Raw genomic sequence first — 21,876 nt, forward strand, 5'->3', positions numbered from 1 at the left:
CACCTCTTAGAGACCTCTGCATGCTCTAGAGGAGGGCTAGAATAACTTCTTGTTGCATTAAGTGTGTGTTCAGCACTAGGTCTAGCAAGCCCTAATGTGTTGCTTACGACTGTGTGGTTATTCATTAGCCTGGCCTTCGGCCCCCTCGCCCCAGTTCCCTCTACCTGAGCAGGTGGGCTGTTGGGATCTGGTGCAGGTGCTGAGACAGGAGCAGGCAGCACGGAACCAAAAATGGAGCGGCTGGAAGAGAAGAGGTCTGAAAGACAACATCGGGCGGGGGGGGGGGGTGGCTTTTGAGCTCTGTGTGCCCATTGCGTCCTTGAATTAAGATCCAAACAAATAGGGCACTGAGCCCCATCTTACCCAGAGGAATGCCATGGCCAGAGGGCGTTCCCCCCTGAGGTAACTCTGCAGAAAGAGGCCCTCTGATTGGAACCGCTCATGCTGGCAACTAGTGTGGGCTCTGAAATACTCCCAGGCCTGGCGTTTCGTGGCCTCTTACAAGCCCAGTTCTAACTGCAGGACACTGCTGGGAGGCGGCTGTGTTGCCAGCGCCCTCTGCTGCCTAGAGGGAGAACTGCTTACGGTCCTGGGCAAACCTGGGGATCTGAGACCGCAGGAATGAGAATGGCGAAAAGCTTCCCAGACCTTACAACTACTACCAAAAAAGGTAGTTCCGGAAAAATTCCAACTCTTCCCCTTTGCCCATTCTGGCAGTTCCCTCCATGAAAGGGAAGCACCGGTGTGCTTTGTCCTGGGCAAAAGGAGCTCCCAGCAGCCATGCTCTCTCCCTGCCCCAAGTCCTCACCCTGGAAAGGTTCAAATGTGTCCATGAAGTCCAGGTTGGGCTGCAGAGGGATGAGCCCCGGCTGGATCATGTCTGCATTTCCCAGATGTGCTGTAAGAATCAGAAAGGAGACAGAGGAATCATTCTGCTATCTCAGACAATGTTGCAGGAATACATAAAAGGCCTGGAAGGGATCCTCCTGGCCCTGTTCACATTCCAGATTCTTCCACAGAGAAGTGTAGGGAGCTGGCTAGAATTTCTACCTTCTTGTGAGTTCATGGCTATCCTTCACCCTCAGAAGGCAGGAAAGAAAGTGTGTTTTCATAAGAAAAGTGAAGCGAATAGCAGGGGCCAGACACTTCCAAGAAGCCAAGAACAGCTATGCAGAGGTCCCCAGTTCTGACTGCTGGTCTGTGGGCTCCTTCTGAGGGGTAACTGGATGCCTGAATGCTGACAGGTAAAAGGTCATGCCCAGGAATGCTTAATTTTCTTCGCAGTGAGTCAGAAGCCCTGTCACCTGGCCTAGGCACAAATCCTCTGCTAAGGGGAGAGTATCAGAAATGTGAAACTGATTCAGAACAAATCTCCACCGTCTTCTCACAGTGGCACCACAGGCTTGACAGCTGCTCAGGAAAGCCCGTTTGCAGTCCCCACCCTCTCAGCACCCGTGACTTTCAGATGCCAGTGACATTGCCAATCCTTCTCCTTGCTGCCTGCCCTAAATAAGTGACTGCAGCTCAGAGATGGCCTTGAGGCAAATCCTGCCCAGGGGGCAGGGGTGGGGGGGTGGGGCTGGCAGAGAAGGAAACCAAGGATCCTTGTTGGAAGTCAAGGATCTGGAGGCAGTTACCTATTTCCCGGGGGTTGGGCCAGGCCACCGGCTGGTGAGAGGAAAGTGTGGAGAAGAGGGTGTCGCTGAATTCTGACATGAGCATGTCCGTGTCCAGCAGCGGGTCTTCCTCCATGGGCACCGGGGTCTTCCATCCATCCCCACGCTTGTGCCAATAAAGCATGTCATCATCCTACCGCCAACAGAAGGGGAAGGAAAAGGGCAAGGAGACTGGTGAACTGGGAATTCCCAATCGCTTCATGCCAGGGAGGTGTGTTACCCTACTTTACAGCGCGCAAGGGCTGCTGTGAAAGATGAGGCGGTGGGTAGAGCAGGGAGAACTGGCCTGTTTCCTCAGCCCACATGTCCTCTGTGTGACAAGGGGGATGGCCCCTCCTGGAGCCGCAGGGACAGTCTGTGTCCCTAGACCTTCTGCTGCGGGCTTCACCGTGGGGCCACCCACGTCATTGCTGCTTCCCGTCAGAGGACGGTTCCCCGGAGGGTCCTCCCAGCCCCCCGCGCACTCACCTGGGCCAGGCTGGAGAGGTCCTCATCTTTGTGCTGCTGCAGCTGCAGAGTAAAGGGGAGAAAGGCTGTTCCCTCAGGGGCCTGGGAGGGATCCTGCTCTCTGCCATCCCCAGGCCCACGCTGGGCACAGGCGAGATTCCCAACCAGCGTCTGTGGAATAAAGAGCCCTGGCTCGCAGCGGGAGAAAGTGAGACCACAGGTAACAGGACCAGGGCAGGGCCATCCCTTGGGCTGGGCTAGAACACCGGGTGCCGTGGGAGCAGCAGCGGAGCCACAGCGCCCGGGGCCAGGGTCTGAATACAGAACTTCGGTCCTTCCCTCCTCTATGGGGCCTTCCTGCACATGCTCCTCTTGGCCCAAGCCAGGTACCCTTTTCTTGAAGTAGGTTCTCCACTTGTGATACTCCCGGATCACGATCTCAATGCGGCTTTTCCAGTACTTCCCTTCCGTGGTGATGGCCTGTGAAGACATGCAGGTCACAGTCAAAAGAGGGGCACCTAGGCTGACTGGCAGAACTCAGCCTGAAAACAAAGACGCATCTGACACTGGGAGTCAGCCCTGGGCAGTCAGCTCCGAGAACCCTGCCACATGAATACCACTTTATTCACAGCTGTGTCCCGCCTCTTCTTCTTCTTCTTTTAATTTTTTAAATGTTTTATTTATTACTGAGAGAGAGAGGCAGTGTGAGCAGGGGAGGGTCAGAGAGAGAGGGAGATACAGAATGTGAAGCAGGCTCTAGGCTCTGAGCTGTCAGCACAGAGCCCGACGCAGGGCTTGAACCCACGAACTATGAAATCATGACCTGAGCCGAAGTCAGATGTTCAACCAACTGAGCCACCCAGGCACCCCGTTTCCCGCCTCTTCTGTGCTACAACTAGCCCCTACCTACGGATGTGCTTTTATTTCATGACCTCAGATAACCAAGGGCAGCTTCAGCAGCATGGGTCCCAAGGGTCCGGATTGGAGCATGGGTTGGAGAGAGTACTCAGAAAGGGCAGCGGGAGTGGGAGAGGGCCCTCAGCCCCGGTGCTGGAAGAGCCCTACAGAGAGAGCCCGGGGTACCACTGAATGCCTTATCCAGGAGACGCTGCCACATTTTCAAAGGGTAAAAACAAATGGACAATCCCAGAAGTTTTAGGTGGAAAGTGACTTCCAAGAGTAGCTACTTCAACCTTTCCATCATGCCTGTGATCCCCTTCCACAATATCCCTGAAGAGCTCTGGTGACAAAGAAGTCACGACTGGCTCAGAGAGCCTGCCTCTCTTTCAGATTCCTTTTTGTTTATGGTGGGAGTGTATATAAGCAAGCCCCAGATATCATAAGACCCACTTAATTTCACCTAAAAATACTTCACTGTTCACAGTGAATAATACAGTATTATCACCAAACCCAACAAAATGATATTCCTTAATATTGTCCAATACCAGATCACACCCACAGCTCAAAATGTCTTTCATTGGGTTACTTTCTAATTTTTCCCATTCTATCCAAACAGTGAGACGTGCTTGGATAGCATTAAAACAATGCAGAAGGGTGTAAAGAGCACCCACCTCACTGTAATCCTCTTTCCCAGAAGTACCCACCAATAAAGATTTTCTGTATATCCTTTTAGACTTTTTCTACACACCCACAATCACATAGATACACTTTATTTATATTTTTAAAATTTTGTTTATTTTTGAGAGAGAGAGAGAATGAGCATGCATGAGCAAGGGTGGGACAGAGAGAGAGAGACACACACACAAAATCCAAAGCAGGCTCCAGGCTCTGAGCTGTCAGCACGAAGCCCAACATGGGGCTCGAACCCGTAAACTGTGAGATCATGACCTGAGCCGAAGTCGGACACTTAACTGACTGAGCTACCCAGGTGCTACTAGTTACACACTTTAAAAAATTAACATAAAGTTACTAAAACACAGCTGTGCAACTTTTTTTTAATTTACTATTTCTTCAGCATCTTTCTATCTCAGCACATAAAGACCTTGAGGTCACTTTTTTTTAAAGGATTTATTTTATTTTTTGAGAGAGAGAGCATGTATGTCTGCATAAAAGCTGGGGAGAGGGGCAGAGGGAGAGAGAAAGAGAGAAATCCCAAGTAGGTTCCACACAGCACGGAGCCCAAGGCAGGGCTCAATCCCATGACTTTGAGATCATGACCTGAGCCAAAATCAAGAGTCAGACGCCTGGGGCGCATGGGTGGCTCAATCAGTTAAGTGTCCAACTTTGGCTTGGGTTATGATCTCATGGTTTGTGGATTCGAGCCCCGCCTCGGGCTCTGTGCTGACAGCTCAGCCTGGAGCCTGTTTCCGATTCTGTGTGTCTGTCTCTCTACCCTTTCCCAGCTCGACTCTATCTCAAAAATAAGTAAACATTAAAAAAATTTTTTATAAAAAAAGGAGACACTCAACTGAATGAGCCACCCAGGCACCCCTTGAGATCACTCTTTGTTAAAGGTATCTGTCTTGTAAGGAGACTAAATCCCTTCCTGCTGACTTCCAGAGAAATGCCAACATAAGGCAAGGTGGAGAGTAAGTCCCAAGGAGGGAACCCCTTAGTCCTCAGGTCAGCCTAGCCAGAGAAGAGGGGAGTCCCGCAGGCTGTCACATCCTGGTCCTTGTGAGGTCAACAGGGCTGCCAGGGCAGTGCGGCCAGGCTGTCTCCCTGAACCCCACTGCAGAATCCACCCCCCACTCCCAGCCCTGGGAGAGCTGCTTCCTCCTGATGAGGAAGGATCCTTTCCAGCTACTGATGGTCCTATGCCAAGTACCTCTGGCCTGCGATGCTCATCTACTTCAACAGAGCCATCTAGTGGAGTGACGAAGTGGCACACGGGATTCTTGCGCTTCTCCAAATCTGGGCAGAGAAAGGAGACATCATCACTATGACCAAGACCCCTGAAGGAGCCCCCGCTGCTCTGTCCACATGCCCCTCAAGGTGGGACCCTCCCAAGTGTTCTTTCCTTCTCTTTCCCTCGAAAACAAGATTTCAGAGAATAAAGGAAAAGAATCTGTAACCCACAGGTAAGGCAGGGAGTCTGGCTTATCAAGAGAAATGCCAGCCAAACCCAAGCATGCATGCCCCAAGCACGTGGATCCGAGGTCACTGGATGTACCAGCATGGAAGTCAGCTAGGAACAGAACAAGGTCTACATGTTCTGGGTCTCCATCTTCCTTGAAAATAGGAACTGTTCCCTGACTCTTTTGAATGTCACCTCTCCACTATACCCTCCTGGTCTCCCCTGGAAAGGACTAACGCCTCCTTCCTCCTCTGCCTTTACAACACCGGGCCCAAGCGTCTAACCTAACAGTGAGCCCGTGAGGCTGTGAGCAACTGGCTACTACATGTGTCTCCTGCAGATTATAGGCAACTACAGGACCACACGACTGGGCCCCTGTGCCTGACAGCCGAGAAGTAACCAGTTCGTTAGGATCTGGCTTGGTTTTCCTATCGCTGCGGACTGCCCAAGAGAGGCTTCCTTTTGAGGCACAATGTCTGAAAAGTGGCCTCTGGGGACCCAAAGTGCACAGGCTTCCAGGTGCTAGAACTTTGGGGTCCCTGTGGTCCCCTCCTGCCAGAAGCCCAAGTAGGACTCACACTGCATGTACCATGCCCGCCAGATGGCATTATTGAGCCGAATCTTGTCTCTCCACTGGAGCTTCAAGCCCTTGAAATTCTTCCACTTTGGAGACACCAACTTCCCACTGAAAGGCAAGACAAAGAAGGGAAACTTAGTGGTTCCTGTGAAAATGAAACAAAGTCTCAAAGTGCCACCTGATCACTCCAGGCCTCAAAATTCTAGAGTAATCCATCACAAGCCCCAGGCGAGGCTTGAGAGAATACACGAGTCACGGGGATTTCTTCAAAGTGACCAGCAGGGAAGGGGGAGGTGGGCGTGGTGTCTGTGGTGTCGGTGTCAGGGCACGAAGGGGAGGCAGGGCTAGCTGCGGGCTAGTGCGTTTGCAGTGGGATGATAGGTACATGGTCACTGCCCTAGGCTGTTGGTTTCACAGGTCTTTTAAATTTGCCATAATTTAAAATTAAGAATTAAGAATCTTTTGACTTTTCAATATATCAAAACATCACGTCTTATACCTTAAACTTATGCAGTGTTGTTTGTCAATTACAACCCAATAAAGCCAAGGGGGAGAAAAGAAAGAAATGTGCTGGCGACTGAATGAAAGCAAAGCTTCTTTAACCTTGTCAGCCTCCTTTGCCACCCGTCCCCAAGAGGCACTTACAATATGGGCACATACGTGTCCCACTGGCCTTAGAGCCTGTGGGACCCTCTCCTGACTCCGGACCTGTGCACACACGGTCCTCACTGGTCATGGAGCCCCTTCTGCCTGGCCTTTAAAACGCTGCCGCAACACCATCTCCTCCGTGCTGGCACTGCCTCCCCCAGGCTGCTGCTGACTCTTCAGGGTTCCCTGTGCACCATTCAAACTCAAAGACAGCACTCGGCTACCCTTCACATAACAGTGTCTACACCTGCACCTCCATGCAGCCCATTAGATGTCATCACCCTGAGCACCCAGCACAGAACTTGGCACCCAGCAGGGACTCAGGTAATAACTGTTCACTGGATGCATTCAAGAGCCCTGTACCCCAAGCTAACAGCAGGCGAGGCGCATTCCCTGGCACAGCCTTCTCACAGAGTTGTCTTCCAAGCACTAAGACAGAAGCCACCTCTGGGAGCTGACACAAGGTTTCCCTTTTTCAGAAGACTCGAGATGTGCAAGGCATCATCTTGAGTCCACATCCAATGGGGATCAGGTGGTTCTACCTGACTGTGAGCAAACCCACCCAGAAAGACCTTGTGAGGAACAGCAATAGGGTCAGACAGACAGCACCCGAGCAGTAAAACTCACCTGAACCAGAGAACCTGGCTTATACAGCAAAGCCCCTGGCTGTGCGCCTGGCAAAGACCTCAAGCCTCCACTGCTCATCCCAGCAAGTCAGGCCTCGGATCACAGAGGCCAGAAGGCTACGATCCCCAGAGAGAAAACATCATAGGATGCCTCATAAGAATCAGATGGACAGAGAGCAGCAGCCTCAGCTCCAAGGGTGAGAGGTTTCAAACCTGTCAGATCCCTCCCATGCCATTTCTCCCCAGTCCAAAGGTACTCCTGACCCACCTCTGAGCAGTCTGCTTTCACTCAGGGCCAGCGGCCAGGTCTGGAGCCTCGGCTGCACCACACGCGCACTGGGCAGCTTTCACAGTCAGGTAACTTGTCTGACACACCAGTGTTCTGGATAAACTCAGGATAATACCATCTCCCCCAGGGGATTTTCAGAAGGATTGAGAGAGTGTGTATGTATGTACACATATACACTTACACACATATCACTGGTAAACCTAAAGCAAAATATGTTATTAATGGATCTCCAAGTTACCTCAGAAAGGCCTGGGTCTTAACACCTCTTGATGTGAAAAGTCCTTCTTTTGTGTTTGCCACCACTGTCATGTGGCTCCTCCTCCTCCACAGGAGGAAAAAGAGGACACCCATGGGCCCTCCCTCAATACCAGTGGACAAAGAACTGGGCAGAGGTTAGCCCTATCCAAGTGCTTTTGAACGCAGGGACCGGGTCTCATTCACTCATTCGAGAAGGGCTGAGCCTAGTGAAGGAAAGGGGTAGATGGGGAAATGAGGCTCTGCCCCTGTGGAGCATACACGGTGCTGAGAGTCACAAAGAAGGGCGGAGGGCTGTGGGAGCACACAGCCACATACCCAAGCCAGCCTGAGCAGTCAGGAGAGGCCTTCTAAAGAAGGTGACATCTCAGCTAAGGCCCGGAGGAACAGGAAACTTGGGCTAAACCGGGAGGCGAGAAGGGCCCCTGCCTGTGACAGCCCTGACATGAGCAGAAATACGCCTGGTCAGGAGCTCCAGGATGAGGCGGGAAGGAAGGGGTGAAGTGGGGGAAGGAAGGGGTGCGGAGTGCTCTAGACCAGGCTGGGGAGCAGAGTACACAGCAGAATAGATTCGGTCCCACAACTTGGCAAACCAACCCTCTCTCCCTCCTCTGCAAGATCTTAGGGTAACTTAGTATCTAGCCAGGCAGGTGGTTCCAGAGGGAAAAACAAAACAGAAAACTCCCTATTTTTTTTTTTTTTATCTCCTTAAGGGGAAAAAAACCACTTTTTCTATAATGGACAGCTTCCTCTTACGGATGCCCAGGATTCAAAGGCCACTCTGCAGAACCCCGCAGCAGTGTTTGGTGCCCACAGAGATGGCTGCTGAGGACAGAAAGCCCAGAGGGTTCCAGTGCAAAGTGAGGGCCCGGGGAAGAGAACACAGTCGGTGTCCTGCAGGGCCTGTTAAGATCTGACCGCTGGGTGGGGCCCCTGGGTGGCTCCATCTGTTAAGTGGTTAAGGATCCAACTCTGAAGTTTGATTTCACTTCAGGTCCTGATCTCATGGTTAGTGAGTTCCAGCCCCGAGACAGGCTCTGTGCTGATAGAGCTAAGCCTGCTTGGGATTCTCTCTCTCCCTCTTTCTGCCCCTCCCCTGCTCTCTCTCTCTCTCTCTCTCTCAAAAATAAGTAAATAAACTTAAAAAAAGAAAGAAAGAAAAGAACAATTGGGCTTAAATACAAACCAAAACTTACCCCTGTTTTGTTAAGAAAAACTGAGGGGCGCCTGGGCGGCTCAGTAGGTTGAGCGTCCGACCTCAGCTCAGGTCATGATCTCACCTCTCAAGGGTTCCATCCATCCCCACACAGGGCTCTGTGCTGACAGTTCAGAGCCTGGAGCCTGCTTCGAATTCTGTGTTTCCCTCTCTCTCTGCCCCTCCCACTCACGCTCTGTCCCTCTCTCTCAAAAATAAATAAACATCTAAAAGAAGAAAAGAGAACACGACTGATGCATAAGACCATCTTCTCAAAGAGGCCAGATCATGCTGGCAACTTCAATTACTTACAATGAAGAGGTGTGATGATGCAAAGAGAGCTCAAGTGCTACAGGCTAGAAACCAAATCGGACGGGGGCAGTCTGGGGTCTCATCTTCTTCCTCCTCGCTTGCTGAAATGTTCACTTTTCCTTGACGTTTATGTCAAATTTGGCCAAACTTCTTTGGCACAAATATATAGGATGTCAGAATATACAACTGGTATCACGGCATCCCAGATTTCTGTAATATCTCTACAGTCAACAGGTGGTGCTCAACCAACACAAAGAAGTGAGTCCAAAACCTAAACCTAAACCACCCCCAGACACAGAGGCAGCAAAAGGGCAGTGAAGATGGTTTTCATGGTAAATGACCACCCCTTGCCCACAGAAATTTCAAGACAAGATCTAAAGAAGGAGAATGCACGGTTCTCTGTACCAAGCTACTATAGAGAAAAAAGGATTCCATGGACACATTTTTAGGAAAATGTAGGGATAAATTTCTGTACATCTCCTCACTGCCTCTGGTGCTCTGAGGTCCCTGTCGATCTTCAAAGAAAGAAGAGGAGACATTCCTTATGCAGACCAAACCTGGGACCCTTCGCATAGGGGGGGGGTACCCAAAGTCTCATTTTTTCAGGGGACATACAAGGAAAGGCTGCTCTAAACACTTCTAAACAGGAACTTGCAGCTCCCTGGAGAGCTCCCTACAACAGTAGCCCCCAAAGCATCTATAGTCGGGCTTCTGGTCCCCCCAACCCTGCCTAAGCTTAACTCCTTTTCCAGACACGGCTGATGGGGGGTATTTCTTGGTCTAACTCGGTTATTATGTCTCATTCCTCCTTTTAAAGTGTAACCAGAAACACATTACAAAGATTTCTGAGACCATGGCTTCCGTGTTTAACAAAGCCCTTCTGGCCTAACCTCCCCAAACTACCCTCCTACATGCCCCGAGGGCTTCCCTGTTAGAACAGTGACCCCAGGTTCTCCCCAAACTATGAGAAGGCCAAGGTCTAGGGTTGACTCATCCCAGCACAGTGCCTGGCGCATGGGAGGCACTTGTAAAAATGGAGCTGTTAAATGAGTACTAACCCTTTCTTTCTAGAACAAAAGATCTTCATATGGCCCTGACATGGGCCCCTCTCCGAGAACACAGGTTCACGACCTGAAACAGGAAATTCGGAGTACAACAAAGGTCTCTCTCAAAACTGTTGTTGGATGGACTAGCAAACTGAATTCTTCAGCAGTCTGGCAAGAGGCTGCTTTGGAATGGAAGCTTTGCACAGACAGGAGCTGAAATAAAGAACAGAGGTAGGCGGGACCGGGGGGGGGGGATTTTTGGATTCTGTCCATCCCAGGTAGGATTAGCTCCTCACTCCTAGTTGGACCATTCTCTCCAAGAGAAAGCAGGCAGAGGGCTCCAGGCTCTGTCACTACAGGCCCCAAAAGAGTGGAGGGGCCCGCTCACGTGTTCACTGAACCACACTTGCTTGTTGTGGGGGCAACATTTCTTCACCAGTCTGAGAAATGCTTCCTGGACACTCACTAGCGGAACAGCGCTAGGCTTGCCCCCCCCCCCGCCCCCCCGTGAGGCGTGTATGTCGGCAGTAAGTGGAGAACGAGGAGCTGGAGTGGATGGTCCAGGCCCTTCCCCTCCTCTCCTCTTGGGAGCAAGCTGCCCCTCATCCTGCTCTGCTCCTACAGAGCCCGGGGGCGGGGGGCGGGGGGCGGGGGGGTGCCTGGGGCTTGTCCTAGTCCAGGGCTACCTGGGCCACCAGGAAAGGCAGTCTGGGGATCACTTGTAAGCCACACACTCAGCGTGATCAACAATCAAGGTAATATTCTGGATGATATCTATTGACTTTTTCATTGTGGTAAAGTACATATAACGTAAAATTTATTATTTTAACTATTTTATTACAGGTCAGTAGCCTTAATGTAGCATACCGTTCACAGCCTCCACAATGCTGTGCTCTCATTATTGCCACCTAGTTTCAGAACTGTTTTCATTGCCCCGAAAGGAAACCCTACACCCACGGAGCAGTCACTCCCCATGTCCTCCTCTCCTTGCCCGGGCCACCACTCATCTACTTTCTGTGGCCATTTGGTTTCAAGGGTCAAACCACCCTGGTTTCAAGGGTCATCCGTGTTGTACCACGTGCTGGTGCTTCATTCCTTTCCATGGCTGAATCATATTCCACTGGATGGCCAGACCCCATTTGTTTATTCTTTCATCTGCTGGTGGACATTTGCTATTTCACCTTTTGGCTGTCGTGACTAGTGCTGCTGTGGACCAGCTGCTTTATTTCCCAAAGAGTTCAGCACTCTGGCCGGGGAGAGAGGTCTGATCACTCAGCGGGCACTGCAGACACAATGATGGGCAAAAACAACTGTGAACTTTGCTGGGGGGCAAGTGGACAACTGTCTATTGACATTTTCAGTGCACACTACTTTGACTCACAAGTCCACTGTCAGGGAGGGATTCTGCAGACTCACGTGCCCATGTGTACAAGGAACACACGGAAAGACATCAAACAGCAGTGCTGGTGTGGCAGCAAAAGGCTGGAAACAACCTACACATTCATCAAAGGGAACTGGTTTAGAAACAGCTATATGCACACAGAGGGACACTATGGGGCAGCTAAAAACACTCCACACATTTTATGTGCTGATATACAGGCAAGATCTACAAGCTGTAATAAGTGAGAAGAAAACTAAGCTGCAAGATGGACAGCAGCGCCACCATGTGTATTTATAACAGGGAGGTATGCACACAAGACACGCAGGATGGGGAGGGGGAGAGGGAGACAGACTGTCAATCAATCTCAGAAAGACACACAAGAAACAGGTAACAGTAAAATAATGATTTCCCTTTAGAGGGCTAAACTGGAGAATTAACAGGTTCAGCTGGCGACTTTGTTTTCATTGTTTACTAGTTTATACTGCTTAGATGCAAGAATACTTATATATGTGCGTGTGTGTGTGTGTATATATATATATATATATATAATTACTATTGTTATTATTTTCAAAATAAATAAGGCAAGAAGACCGGGTACATTCAAAGACTTGTAGGGCTCCTTGTTAATCAGAAACGGCAATTAATTACATGAGCAGATAGAAGATGTGATGCAAGTCAGTTTTGTGGACTAGACCCAAACATGAGGATAATGCTTATTAAGTGGTTTCTTTAATGAGTGGATGAATAATGCTCAGACTGGTCTCTCTTCCAGGACTCTGACTCTTTTTCTTCAAAAGAGCGGTCTCTATTGCCTTGCTAGGATCTGGGCCTGGTTCCACAGGCTGCCAGGAGCCAAAACTAACAGGCTGCAGACGGACAAAGGTTCATTGAGGAGCCAAGGCGTGGGGAGCAGGCACGGCGACAGGCACGCACGGCAGGAGGAGGCAGGGAGTTTAACGGACTCGCCTGAACTGCAGGCCTCCACCCTGGGCCTCCTGCCCAGGGAGAGCTTCCTCCCAAAGGAGGCTCGGTGAGGTCACCAGGCCCTGCTCTCATGGCTAAACGTGGGTCCTCCCTCCTACACCAGCGATTCATCCTCCCTGTGACTCACTTGGTGTCTATTTTATTTTTCACATTCAAAGAAAGTCCTGTTGGAGAAGTAGGTTCTGAGGGCAATGGCAGCAAAGCAGGAATATGGACTCCTGAGGTCCTTGTACCAGGTCTTACGCTACTGACAAGGTGAGCGAGTGGGTGTGTGTGCGTGTGCATGCGCGCTGGTGTATGTGGTACATGAGGTGTGTGTGTATAGGGTGTGTGGTGTGCATGGGTGGTTGTGAGAGAGCACACCTGCGTATATGGGTGCATCTGCCCTCATGTGTGGCCAAGCTTGTGAGGGTCTGTGTCAGTTTTGCGTAAAGAGGCAGGGAGTAATCATCTCCATGACCATCAAAAATTAAAGCAACTTGAAGGAGCTGAAACCAGGCAAAATCAGAGTAGCTGCCATGGTGACTTCTTCACCCCGTCTGTGAATGCTGGTGACCTGTGTCCTTGTTGGGAGCACTCCCTCCTGTGTCCTGGCCTTCCACCAGGAGACACTGTCATGCTTATACCATTTCCAAGCCAACAGGGAAAGGAAAGTGGTTTCTATTCCTGGACAAGTCGCATGAGCTGTCTGAGCCCCACCTTCTATAAAATGGTGATGGTGCCCACCTCACGGGGAATTCCAGGCAGGATGAAAGGGTAGAGGAAGTGGCAGCCAATGCTGGTGGACGCTGCCAAACAGCAGTCAGGTCTGGGGCTTGCTGCTGGCTTTTAGAGCCTCGAGTTTCCTGTCAGATTGCAGCCATAACCAGGCTTTCAGGCAGGAGCAGGGATGCTGGGCAGGGCACCACCTAAAGCCACATTCATGGGGCACCTGGTGGCTGAATCAGTTGACCATCCTACTTCAGCTAAGGTGGTGATCTCACGGTTTGTGGGTTCGAGCCCCCTGCTGGGCTCTGTGCTAACAGCTCAGAGCCTGGAGGCTGCTTTGGATTCAGTGTCTCCCTATCTCTCTGTCCTCCCCCGCTCATTCTCTCTCTCTCAAAATAAACATAAAAAAAAAAATTAAAACCAGATTCGTATGTTTATTTGCCAAGAGACTCAACATGAATCCAGAACCCAGGGGGTTCCGAGTCAGCTAGACCGGGTGCAGGGCCAGACTGAGAACAAGAAAAAGTGGTGTGTCACTTCAATTTGTACCATTTGTTAATAACTTTAATACTTTAAAAAAAAAATCTGTGCATTAGCCATGTGTCTCTTACACTATAGGAGCTGTTTGTGCCCTTCATCTTTTTAAAAACTTTTTATTTTGAAATAATTATAGACTCACAGGAAGGTACAAAAACTAGCCAGAGGACCCAGGATGCTTCATCCAGCTTCCCCAGGGGCAGCGCCCTCTGGCTGGGACACAATCTCACCACTGGGAAACTGTCTTCGGCATATTGTGTTGCCAAGACTACAAATCTTACTCAGTTTTTACCATCCATTAAAATGTCCATCGTCTTTTTCTTGCTATTTTATGTTGGTAACACCGTTATATTAGCTTGCGATGTTTCTGCAAATCTTTCCCTTAAGTTTTGGAGTTTTACTTCTTTATACAGCAAATCTTCAAAGAAGTAGGTTATCCATTTGTGCAGTCATATCTACTGGTTTTCCTTTATAATTTCTTTTATTGCTTCCCTGCCTGCCTGTCCAGAGACTGTTTCCTTTAATCTCTTTTTTAGTCTTACTGATTTTAAAATAAACTATACACCCACACTGAAAGAAAATTCAAACAATACAAAACAGTACAAACAAAAGCAAAGTCACCTGCAATTCCACCACCTAGAAATAACTATTGTCTACATTTTGGTGATAATATTGTGTAGTGAAGAAATAACCTATCCAAAGAGAAGTCTAGCCTTTGCCCCCAAGCTCCTAGGAGGTGACCTCTACACCCCTGGAATGTCCTGCCTGATAGTAGTGTCTTTGTTTGCGTGGGGGCTTTGTTCACAGGAGAATCTCACACAATCTGATTCACTACAGGGGCTATGGACCACACAGTATCAGTTCCAATCTCCGGAGGAACTGATAACTAAAGGCATTAGCCAGATCTTTAGGAGGGGCTGGAGACCAGAAAGTGGCCACACAGACAGAATGCCATCAAGCCCCAGTGAGCTTCCCTGATGGGCAACGCTCTGTGTGCCCTGTCACACACTGTGGCGGGGAGGAGACAAAGCCACCAGAAGAGGACAGCCACTGGCACCACCCTGGAATGCCTCTGACTCTGCCCGATACATCCCTTCCTTCCCTTGGCTGACTCAATTAGAAGCTCTTCCCTGTAATAAACTGTAGTGAAGAATGTAACAGTTTTCAGTGAGTTCTGGGATCCTGTCCATCTATAGAATTATTCAACCTGAAGATGGTTTCCGGGAACCCCTCTAACTTATAATTGGTGTGAGAAGTGAGAAGAGTCTTGTGGAATATTATCCCCAACCCTGTACTTGCCCTTAAGTAAGTCCTTGTAATACACATATTTTCATATATATGAATACACATAATATTTAAATGTTGGATAATTCTGTTTTATAATTACCACTTATGTTATAGACATCTTATTATGTCAATATAGTTTTATATATTTTTAAATGTTTGTTTTTGAGAGAGAGAGAGATAGGATCTGAAGCAGACTCTAAGCTCTGAGCTGTCAGCCCAGAGCCCAACGTGGGGCTCGAACCCACAAACTGTGAAATCATGACTTGAGCCAAAGTCGGATGCTTAACTAACTGAGCCACCCAGGTGTCCCTAATTTTATATTATTTTTATTGGCTGTATATACTTATCACAATCTACTTAACCGTTTCTCGGTAAAAAGACATTCATTTATACTAGTGGATACATGTTGTTTCTATTTTTCACTATTGTAACATGACAGTGCAATATGATGAACATCCTGCTACTTACATTTTTGTGCAATTGTATGACCATTTCTGAGAAATTCCTAGGAACTGGAAAGCTGAATCAGAGGGTATGTGTTTATTTATAATTTTGTTACAAAGAATCTTTCAGTTTATACTAATTAGTTTATACTAATTTACAAAAAATTAGTTTATACTAATTTATATTCCAACAGTGAATAGTGCCTATTTCCCCCAAACTACTCTTATATTAGTTATTATTAATGCTTGTGAACCTGACAAGCAAAAATTCAGCTGACTTTTTGGTTCCCACTTGTATCTTTTATGTTTATTAGCCATTGGAATTTTTATGTTAATTGTCCACAATCTCCCACTCATTTTCTGTTGGGTGGGAGCATTTACCACACATCGGACAGTTATCACGCCCTCCTGACTGTCTAGCTTTGCCCTGACCACCTACGGTGCGGTTTGTTTGTTTTTTGGTTGCTGCTCTATTTAACTTTGTGTGTGTACAGTGTACAGTGGGGTTTTGTTATTTCCAACAGAAGATTTTCATTAATGTAGCCATAATTTTTTTTAATGTTTTTTATTTATTTCTGAGAGAGACAGCACGAGCAGGGGAGGGTCAGAGAGAGAGGGAGATACAGAATCTGAAGCAGGCTCCAGGCTCTGAGCTAGCTGCCAGCACAGAGCCCGATGCGGGGCTCGAACCCACGAACCGTGAGATCATGACCTGAGCTGAAGTCTAATGCTCAGGTGCCCCTGTAGCCATAATTTTAAAGTCTTTTCTTTAAAAATGTCTCAATTTTTTTGGTTGTACTTAAAAAGGCTTTTTCCACACTGAGACTGTGAAAACTATGCCTTCTTCTGGTACTTTCACAGCTTCACATTTTAGACCCAAGTCTCAGCTCCACCGGGAATTTACTTCAGTGTAATGAGTGTGAATGCGGTCTTGCTTTAGTCAGTGGTTGCTACTTATTTACTAAATAATCCATCTTTCCCCTGTTGGATTATTTTTTTTAAATGTTTATTTATTTTTGAGAGAGACAGAGTGCGAGCAGGGGAGGGGCAGAGAGAGAGGGAGACACAGAATTGGAAGCAGGCTCCACAGGCTCTGAGTTGTCAACACAGAGCCGTATGCAGGGCTCAAACCCACAAACTGCCAAGATCTTGATCTGAGCTGAAGTCGGATGCTCAACCAGCTGAGCCACCCAGGCGTCCCTCCCTGTTGGATTAAAATGTCCTCTTCAGGGGCACCTGGGGGGCTCAGTTGGTTAAGCATCTGACTCTTGATTTCAGTTCAGGTCACAATCTCATGGTTCCTGAATTCAAGCCCCATGTTGGGATCCATACTGAGTCTGGAATCTGCTTGGAACTCTCTCTTTCCTGCTACTCTTCCCCTGCTCGTATGCACACTCATGCTCTCTTTCTCTAAAAAAAAAATTTTTTTAATACCATTTTCATCATACACCTCATTCTTACATACGTACTTGGGGTTATTTCTTTTGGTGTTTTGTGCATATGTTTTTAATGACTTCACTTTTTACATTTAGCTCTGACTCATCTGGGGAAACGAATCAATTTATTTCTTTACGCAGCTCACCAAAATAAATCCCAACCGGCTATCTAATTGTCTCACCTTCCCCAACTAATTTATGAGGCCTCTATTAACATAAATTATAATATACACTAGGAACTATTCTAGGGCCTCATGTCACGGATTCATGTCAATCCTGTACTAGTATTACACTGATCTAGTAACTATAAATTTGTAATATACGATCTAGGTAAGGTTGGTCTCCTTCATTTTTTTTTTTTAATGTTGAAATCCTTGCCTATATACTCTTCCATGTTCCAACTTAAAAGTCACGTTGTCAAATCTCAAAAGACAACTATTCTGGTATTTTTATGAGAGTTGTACTTAATAAATAAATTAATGTGGGCAGGGCTGACCATTCCAATTGGGTCGTCTGCATCCTAGATCGGTTTATGTTTCTCCACTTCTTCAAGCCACTTAACCTACTTAAAATGTCAGAGACATCTGAAGCTGTCTAGTATTCTACAATTTACTTCATCTGTGTCCTTCACATTTTGAATCCTATACTTCTACTAACATTTTAAAAGAATGTAAAAAGAAAATTTAGAAAGTAAATCAGCAAAACAAGACTGAGTCATACAGTTACACACTCAAATACAAACACTGTCCACATTTTACTGCATTCAACCTAGCCACCCACCCCACACCTCGTAGCTAGTATGGTAAGGGCCACCTTCACCTTGATCAAAGTGGTTAAGCCACAAACACAAGTCAGAGCTTCTATCATATCAGCACCACGAATAACTACCCTCAAAGAATCCTGCCTGATGTTTCCTAGTACTTTTATCTACCTACGCAAAAAGGTAATTAGTAGGTTCAAATATTCACCAAGGTTAAGATTTTTACGTAAAGGATGAAAGACTTTACCCCATTACAGACATCTGGCTGAAAGAGGAAGTAAATTAACAAAAGTCTCCAGCCAGAGTACACACTTGGGAGTCAGGACTCTAGATAGAAACTGTCTACCACAGACGTAAAAGAAATAGATCAGCAGATGTTTCTGAGTTCCTATGAAGACTGACAAGACAAATTTGTTACTATTATTATTATTATAACCATTATTAGTCATTTTCAAGGCACTGCCAGGTAACTAACCCACTTAAAAGGCACAGAAATCTGAAGCTGTCTGTTGCATTGCAAAGGATAAGGTAACACTCTCCAGGTAGCCAAGACCTATAAATAGGCTTTAAAAGCATTGGCTTCTTTCCTAAGCCAGTTTGACAATTAAAGAGAACCCATGGAATCTACTCTCTATTGAATCTGAAACCCCAAACCTTGACTTTGACAATAATTGGGGTCATAGTGACAGTAGGGGGAGTAGGTACAAGGGACATCTATCAAATCCTAACTTTTCTGGGGCAGAAGCTGGAACTAGTAGTTAATCCACATAGCATCTATTATAATGCTGTGTGAAATGGTGCTTAACAAAAGGAATGAATTGATGATAAGAATTAGAACGTTTTCGGGTTGCATGTGCACTACACGGCATGAACATTGTAGCCAGATTAATCTGGCTAAGACACCACTTTCTTCATGACACTCTCCTGATTCACTTACTGGACACTGCTCTAGCTGCTAATGATAGACCAGAAAACAAAACAATGTCCCTAGCCCCATGGGGCTTATATTCTACGGGGACAGACAGACAACCACCGACGTGCGATGTCAGGAGCACTTAGCGGAATGGGGCAAAAGCAGGGGGAGAGGGAGCTGGGAGGTGCTACTTCCATAGGGTGAGGTGTGAAAGTGGAAGGGTGGGTGGTGTGCACACTAAAGGATCTGGGCTTCCGCCTCGATCAGCTAACAGAACTGCTCTTGCCAAGGACGCTGACAGCCCGTGCGCCATCAGTCACTCTCACACCTCACCTCACACAGCTTCCCACGTCTGTCCCCATCCCGCCCCACGGCCTCACTGCTGCGCAGCCTGCTCCGCTCCCAGCTTTGCCTCCTCCTTCCCTCAGCCTAGGGGCTTGTCCTGAATGCCCCCCCCTACTCACACGCCAGGATGACCTCAACAACTGCGTCTGCTCACACCTCTCCCCTCCTGAAAGGTCTGCAGGTGTCCCTGTGGCTTATAAGGTAGGATGGCGTCCCTAGATACTCACCCCGGCGGAGCCCCCACCTGCACACACCTGGCAGAGGCCTGTCTAACTCCTTCATCTTGCAGACGTTAGCCTCCCGGAGGAGGCTCCCTGGACCGCTCTCAGTGCAAATTATTAGCTATGTCCTCTCCCAACACCCTGTGCCCACCACAATCTGCCACTAACTACTGATGTGTGTGTGTCGACTGTCCGTCTCCACAACCAGACTGCACTTCCTGTGAGGGGATCGCCGTATCTATTCTGTTCACCACCACGCCCCACACAGTGTCACCATGTCACAGGCCCTTGAGTACGTGCCGAAGGGCCTCCAGAGTGTCCCTCCTGCCAACAGAGCCCCACTCTGGACTGGGACAGTCCCTGGTCTCCAGCCTTGCCCCACTCATCCTGCACTCGGCGCTCCTCTGGGGTCTGGACTGGGCCCAATCCGCAAGGGGTGCTCTGTGTTTCAGCGTATACCACGCTCTCCTTTGTGGGAGCTCCGGGCGCTACACACATGCGTTACCGTCCACATGTTCTTGGTCTGTTGGTCCCCCCATCACACCTCCCTTCTCCCCCCAAATTTAAAATCTGATAACACAGCTGTGAAAATTAACGATTACAGCCTTTTCCAGGTCGCTTCATTTTAGAGACCACACCTAGATGGTCTCTAAAATGAAAAGGAACGGAGGACGTTACAAATTAAACAGAACCAGGAGTCGGAACCCAGCACTGCAATCTCAGTTCTAACCAGTGTGCTCTGAGCGGGCGCATCGCTGCCACAGTCCTCTCTCCCTGGCTCCACTTTTCCTTTTTGTGAGGAGACAGAACTGCATTGGCTTATCCCAACTTCCTGCCAGTTCTACGGGCTTAGGACTGTACCCGTCCTCAGAAAGGGAGACACTGGTCCCAAAGACTATAAATGAGAGGCACCCGGAGTAGGGGTGTGTTGGGGAAACACCAGCCACTGTTTAGCAAAAAAAGAATAGAAGGATCTGTAACACCCCGATGACAACCACACATCTCTGCCTTATCTCTGAGGAGGAGGGCTTTAAAAAGCACAAACATGGTGGGTGGAGGGATGGAGGAAATAGGTGATGTGATGGAGATTCAGAAGGGCACTCGTCATGATAAGCACCAGGTGTTGCGTGAAGTGCTGAATCGCTATATTGTACCACCTGAAATTAGTATCACACTGTATGTTAACTAAGTGGAATTTAAATAAAATCTTCTTACACAAAGAAATGGAAAAACATTCCATGCTCATGGATTGGAAGAATAAATATAGTTAAAATGTCATTACTACCCAAAGCAATATACACATTCAATGCAATCCCGATCAAAATTGCACCAGCATCCTTCTCAAAACTAGAACAAACTATCCTAAAATTTGTATGGAACCACAAAAAAACCCCGAATAGCCAAAGTAATATTGAAGAAGAAAACCAAAACGGGAGGCATCACCATCCCAGACTTTAGCCTCTACTACAAAGCTGTCATCATCAAGACACTATGGTATTGACACAAAAACAGACACATAGACCAATGGAATAGAATTGAGAACTCAGAATTGGACCCAAAAGTATACGGCCAACTAATCTTTGACAAAGCAGGAAAGAGTATCCAATGGAAAAAAGACAGCCTCTTTAACAGATGGTGCTGGGAGAGCTGGACAGCAACATGCAGAAGAATGAAACTAGATCATTTTCTCATACCATACACAAAAATAAACTCAAAATGGATAAAGACCTGAACGTGAGACAGGAAACCATCAAAACCCTAGAAGAGAAAGCAGGAAACAACCTCCTTGACCTCCACCACAGCAATTTCTTACTTGACACATCCCCAAAGGCAAGGGAATCAAGAGCAAAAATGAACTATTGGGACCTCATCTATACTAAAAGCTTCTGGGGGCGCCTGGGTGGCTTAGTCGGTTAAGCGTCCGACTTTCGCTTAGGTCATGATCTCGCGGTTCGTGGGTTCGAGCCCCGCGTCGGGCTCTGTGCCGACTGCCAGCTCAGAGCCTGGAGCCTGTTTCAGTCTGCGACTCCCTCTCTCTCTGACCCTCCCCTGCTCACGCTGTCTCTCTCTCTCTCCTAGAAATAAATAAAACATTAAAAAAAAAATAGATTAAAAGCTTCTGCACAGCAAAGGAAATAATCCATAAAACTAATAGGCAACCGACAGAATGGGAAAAGATGGTTGCAAAGACATATCAGATAAAGGGTTAGTATCCAAAATCTATAAGGAACTCACCAAACTCCACACCCAAAAAACCAACAATCCAGTGAAGAAATGGGCAGAAGATATGAACAGACCCTTCTCCAAAGAGGACATCCAGATGGCCAACAGACACATGAAACGATGCTCAGCATCCCTCCTCATCAGGGAAATATAAATCAAAACACACTGAGATACCACCTCACGCCGATCAGAGTGGCTAAAATGAGCAAATCAGAGGACTCTAGATGCTGGCAAGGATGTGGAGAAACGGGCACCCTCCTACACTGCTGGTGGGAGTATAAGCTGGTGCAGCCCCTCTGGAAAAGAGTGTGGAGGTTCCTCAAAAAGTTAACAATAGAACTCCCTAGGACCCAGCAATAGCACTGCTGGGAATTTACCCAAGGGATATAGGAGTGCTGATGCATAGGGGCACATGTACCCCGATGTTCACAGCAGCACTCTCAACAATAGCCAAAACATGGAAAGAGCCTACGTGTCCATCAACAGACAAATGGATCAAAAAGATGTGGTTTATCTATACAATGGAATAC

At 47.9% G+C, this 21,876-nt stretch overlaps 1 protein-coding gene across 5 annotated transcripts in view; it reads right to left on the reverse strand.

Annotated features, from left to right (window-relative positions):
• LOC120232952 (MLX interacting protein) overlaps positions 1–21,876 on the reverse strand; it is a 65,945-nt gene that overhangs the window by 12,136 nt on the left and 31,933 nt on the right. For 2 of the 5 annotated variants that reach the window (XM_039234094.1, XM_039234023.1), the window contains exons 2-9: positions 5,739–5,845; positions 4,912–4,997; positions 2,514–2,603; positions 2,145–2,186; positions 1,638–1,809; positions 809–898; positions 364–408; positions 165–256 (exon numbers count right to left, since the gene is read on the reverse strand). In XM_039234094.1, the coding sequence (XP_039090025.1) occupies positions 165–256; positions 364–408; positions 809–898; positions 1,638–1,809; positions 2,145–2,186; positions 2,514–2,603; positions 4,912–4,997; positions 5,739–5,845 (724 nt within the window). Of the gene's footprint in view, positions 1–164; positions 257–363; positions 409–808; positions 899–1,637; positions 1,810–2,144; positions 2,187–2,513; positions 2,604–4,911; positions 4,998–5,738; positions 5,846–21,876 lie in introns of those variants that run through there. The other 3 variants (XM_039234243.1, XM_039234168.1, XM_039234311.1) reach the window with 2 other exon arrangements.

The sequence above is a fragment of the Hyaena hyaena genome, unplaced genomic scaffold, assembly GCF_003009895.1.
Source record: "Hyaena hyaena isolate Hyena2069 unplaced genomic scaffold, ASM300989v1 scaffold_0, whole genome shotgun sequence".
Taxonomy (NCBI): Eukaryota; Metazoa; Chordata; class Mammalia; order Carnivora; family Hyaenidae; genus Hyaena; species Hyaena hyaena.